Genomic DNA, 3434 nt, shown 5'->3' on the forward strand with positions numbered 1-3434 from the left:
CCCCCCCAAAAAAAAAATTGGATTTATGATGTGCATTAAGAGAGAAAAAACTGATTCCCGAGATGAGTGGCGTGATCCTTGTAGGATATTCCTGCCCATGCATTTGTTCATGTGAAGGAAAAAGATGTCAAAATAATCATTAAGGAATGAAATTAAAATATACAAATTTACTTTTCTTTTTATGAAGAAGCTGCAAAACTTAAGAAAGACACATGCAACTCATATGATTTTCAAGGGTAACGGTTAAATCAAGTACCTTGATTAACAGTTTGTAGTTATATCTTTGTCAATTGCCATAGAATGAAACATCGGTGAAGTGAAATACAAGAAAAAAGAACTTACCCGTATATAACCAAAGGAATCAGCGTGTACTTTACCTCATTTTCTTGATTAGAAAATGCTCAGAACACCAACCTCTGGGTAATATTATAACAAAGTAAAGATAGAGGAACTTGGAAGAAGAACTGCTGGGACCCCTGAAAATACTCTTCATGTATACTTTTACTGAAAGAAAAATAAAAGATCACCCAAAGAGGAGAATCTTCATCATCAACTAAGACAAGTCCAAATCAGTCATTCTCAATTTCATCATTTTGAGCATTCTAATAAGAGAACTAAAGACGTTAACCTTTCAGATTCAGATTGAAGCTTAGACTAACTTGTCAGCAACAATAATTGTAAGGAAAATAGATTTGGCTTCCCAAAGAATCCAAACACAACGAAGACTCTGTCATGCACCATATTTGCTACTCACATTCATAAATCATGAATTCCCTCAAGCCATTTTAGCATAAAACGATGTGACCCGTGGAGACATTCTTCTCATGTAGGCAGTTCTAGTATATGCTCAAAATCAAGTCCGGATACTTGTTAATATTTGAGTACTCAAAACAATATGGAATTTCCATCATCTTGGAATATAGTCGATGGACAAACTACAGGAGGATGCAGACTATAATCAGCAGCATATTTTCTTCTGAAGATTTTCAGGTTGCTGGAGACATCTCACATTCTTTCTCTAAGGTATTCTTTAACAATCTCAGGTTATAGTTAATGGTGACTTACAAAAGGGACTGACTTCTAAAGAAAAAGAAAACACAATTATGATAAGGTTTTAATGTGGATATGATGTCAAGAGAATCCTCATGGAACTATCAACTGTCATGCTCAGAGCTATGAACAAGCCAAGTGGAGCCAACTTTTTAATTACATAAGACTGGTTCGTCCCATAATTGTACTCAAGCTAAAAATAAATACACTACCAAGATATTCACTAAATACACTACCAAGATATTCACATGTCTACGTCGCTATGCTCACAATTCAACATTTCAGCCAAGATATTATTGTGAAAGACCAGGGGGAAAAGCCAAGTGCCTCCAAATTTAGGATTCATTTGAGTATGTACTATGTCCACTGTCTACCGTTTGATTTTCACCTCAGGTTCAAGGTGGAATTTTGGCTCCAGTTCGACTGACTAAATTGTTCAAGATGCTCAATTAGAGATAAAGAGCGCCAGACATATCCATGCCACAGAATTCCCAAACTCAGAAACCAAGAAATATTCAGAAAAATAGCATCAGAAGTCAGACAGATCTAGAAGTCATGAAATTATGTAAATATCAGTTACACTAAAGCTGAAGCCAGCTAAAATGGGATACTTTTCTCCTCACTCCTCAGCTATGCCAAATCTTTGTATTATTTCCAACAGCATGTTGAACATTTTGGCAGTCAGATGTCCAGCAGTAACTCGATTCCGTGCTCCAGATAGATACATATGCTTCCTTCCAACATAGTGGTCTTCTATTCACTTCAGATTCAGAATGCTAGCAATGATTTTCTCAAAAACAATTTAATATTCCTCTTTTTAGCATGTTCATAAATAAACAATGACACTAGCAAAGGCAGATTGGATGCCATCAAACATTGAAAAGACATTTCCCTTTGTGACAAAAGATTATAGTGGCACACCTGGATACAAAGAGCATAACTGCAAGAGTTAATTTCGGAGAGGAGAATTAGATTCGGCCACATGATGAAACACAAATCATTCTACATGCAGCCTCTTCTTGACAATGTCACACCTCCAAGTATCAACTCATAGCTAAAAGGAGCCACAAGGGAAGACAAAAGGCAAAAGAAGTAGCATTTCCAACTATATTTTGAAAAGAAATCAGAAGGAAAAGTTCAATATTCTATGCTAACAACAAAAATTTAGTTCTTGGAGAATCATAAGCTAAAGTGAGAGCTCGACATCCCTGTTTTCTTGAACTGCAGAGAGGAATTGCAGACAAGTAGTTGAAGAACATGCAAGCGGGTGCTGCTACCTTATTGGTCCAAAAACAAATAAACTTAAGGCCAAGGTTCTAGCTATTAATAAAAGCTCCATTACAAGTATGCAATTAAGTTTTTCTTTCTTCGACTAATTCTATTCCTTTGATTGGATATGCACTAAATATAATAGAGCCCAATGTCTTGCTACAGATAAAACCATATTTTAGATGTATATACTTCACCTTTTTCCTTTCTTCTTTCTTCTTTTCCAGAGTGTTAAAAGAGCAACCAATTTTCTACTGGCCGAAAAAGTAATGACTATTTCCAAAGATAATGTGTAAGAAGCAGCTGAAATAGCGTAAGTTCATTTCATACTTTGAAGGAATATCCAACAAGAAGCAATAAAGTATACCTTTAAGATAACTCAAGTCAAAACTTTGAATGATTTTCAATTATAGTCACCTGGATAGGGTTTAAGATAACTTTCAAAACCATCAATCAAATTCACATCATGTGCCCAGGGTATGTATTAATAGCAAACTTGGGAACTAAAGTCTTCATAGTGCAACATGTACCATCCATTGTGCTTCAAACAGCTCAAGTCAAAAAAGGAAATCAAACTGCTGGAGAACTCATTGTTTATCATTCATGACGAGTAAAACCTCCGCACCAGCAGTAATGATTCGATCCAAGAACTCCCTAAGTTGTTGGGCATCTTTAAAAGCATAAGGAGCAGCAAAATCACTGTCTAGATTATACCAAACCCCCTGAATACATCTTAACGTAACCCAATGCCTGCTTTTCCAAAGGCCACTAAACTTTGTAACAGGAACATTAAGAACAATTCCAATGAGCGGATCATCAAGGTCAATTGAAGAAGCCCCATTTCGCTTATCATGCCAAACAACAGTTTTAGCTTTCTGTTGGAGCGCTGCAATCAATACGTTGATATCATAGTTACCGGTGATTTCGTTATGATGAGGTCTAAAAACAAGTGATACAGGATTCCAGCTTCTCCTGTTAGGGTCATCCACATCAAGTTTCTCAGCAATTTTATTTAAATCAGATCTTGTAAATGCATCTTTTTCCTGAGAAGAACCAATATGTCACATTATTAAACCAACATGGGTTTTGTCCCCTCCCGCCCCCCCCCCCCCCCC

General features: G+C 36.4%; 1 protein-coding gene across 4 annotated transcripts in view; it reads right to left on the minus strand.

The window, feature by feature from the left end:
• Positions 1-1176: 1176 nt before the first annotated feature.
• The window catches only part of LOC107029653 (josephin-like protein), a 2909-nt gene continuing 651 nt past the window's right edge, over positions 1177-3434 (minus strand). Inside the window, exons 2-3 of one of the 4 annotated variants that reach the window (XR_001458043.2) lie at positions 2737-3362; positions 1177-1971 (exon numbers count right to left, since the gene is read on the minus strand). Coding sequence is in view for 1 of the 4 variants with exons in the window: in XM_015231085.2 (XP_015086571.1) it covers positions 2907-3362 (456 nt within the window). In the remaining 3 variants the exon portion in view is untranslated. Of the gene's footprint in view, positions 3363-3434 lie in introns of all 4 variants that reach the window. The other 3 variants (XR_001458042.2, XR_001458041.2, XM_015231085.2) reach the window with 3 other exon arrangements.

This window comes from Solanum pennellii, chromosome 9 (assembly GCF_001406875.1).
Source record: "Solanum pennellii chromosome 9, SPENNV200".
Lineage (NCBI taxonomy): Eukaryota > Viridiplantae > Streptophyta > Magnoliopsida > Solanales > Solanaceae > Solanum > Solanum pennellii.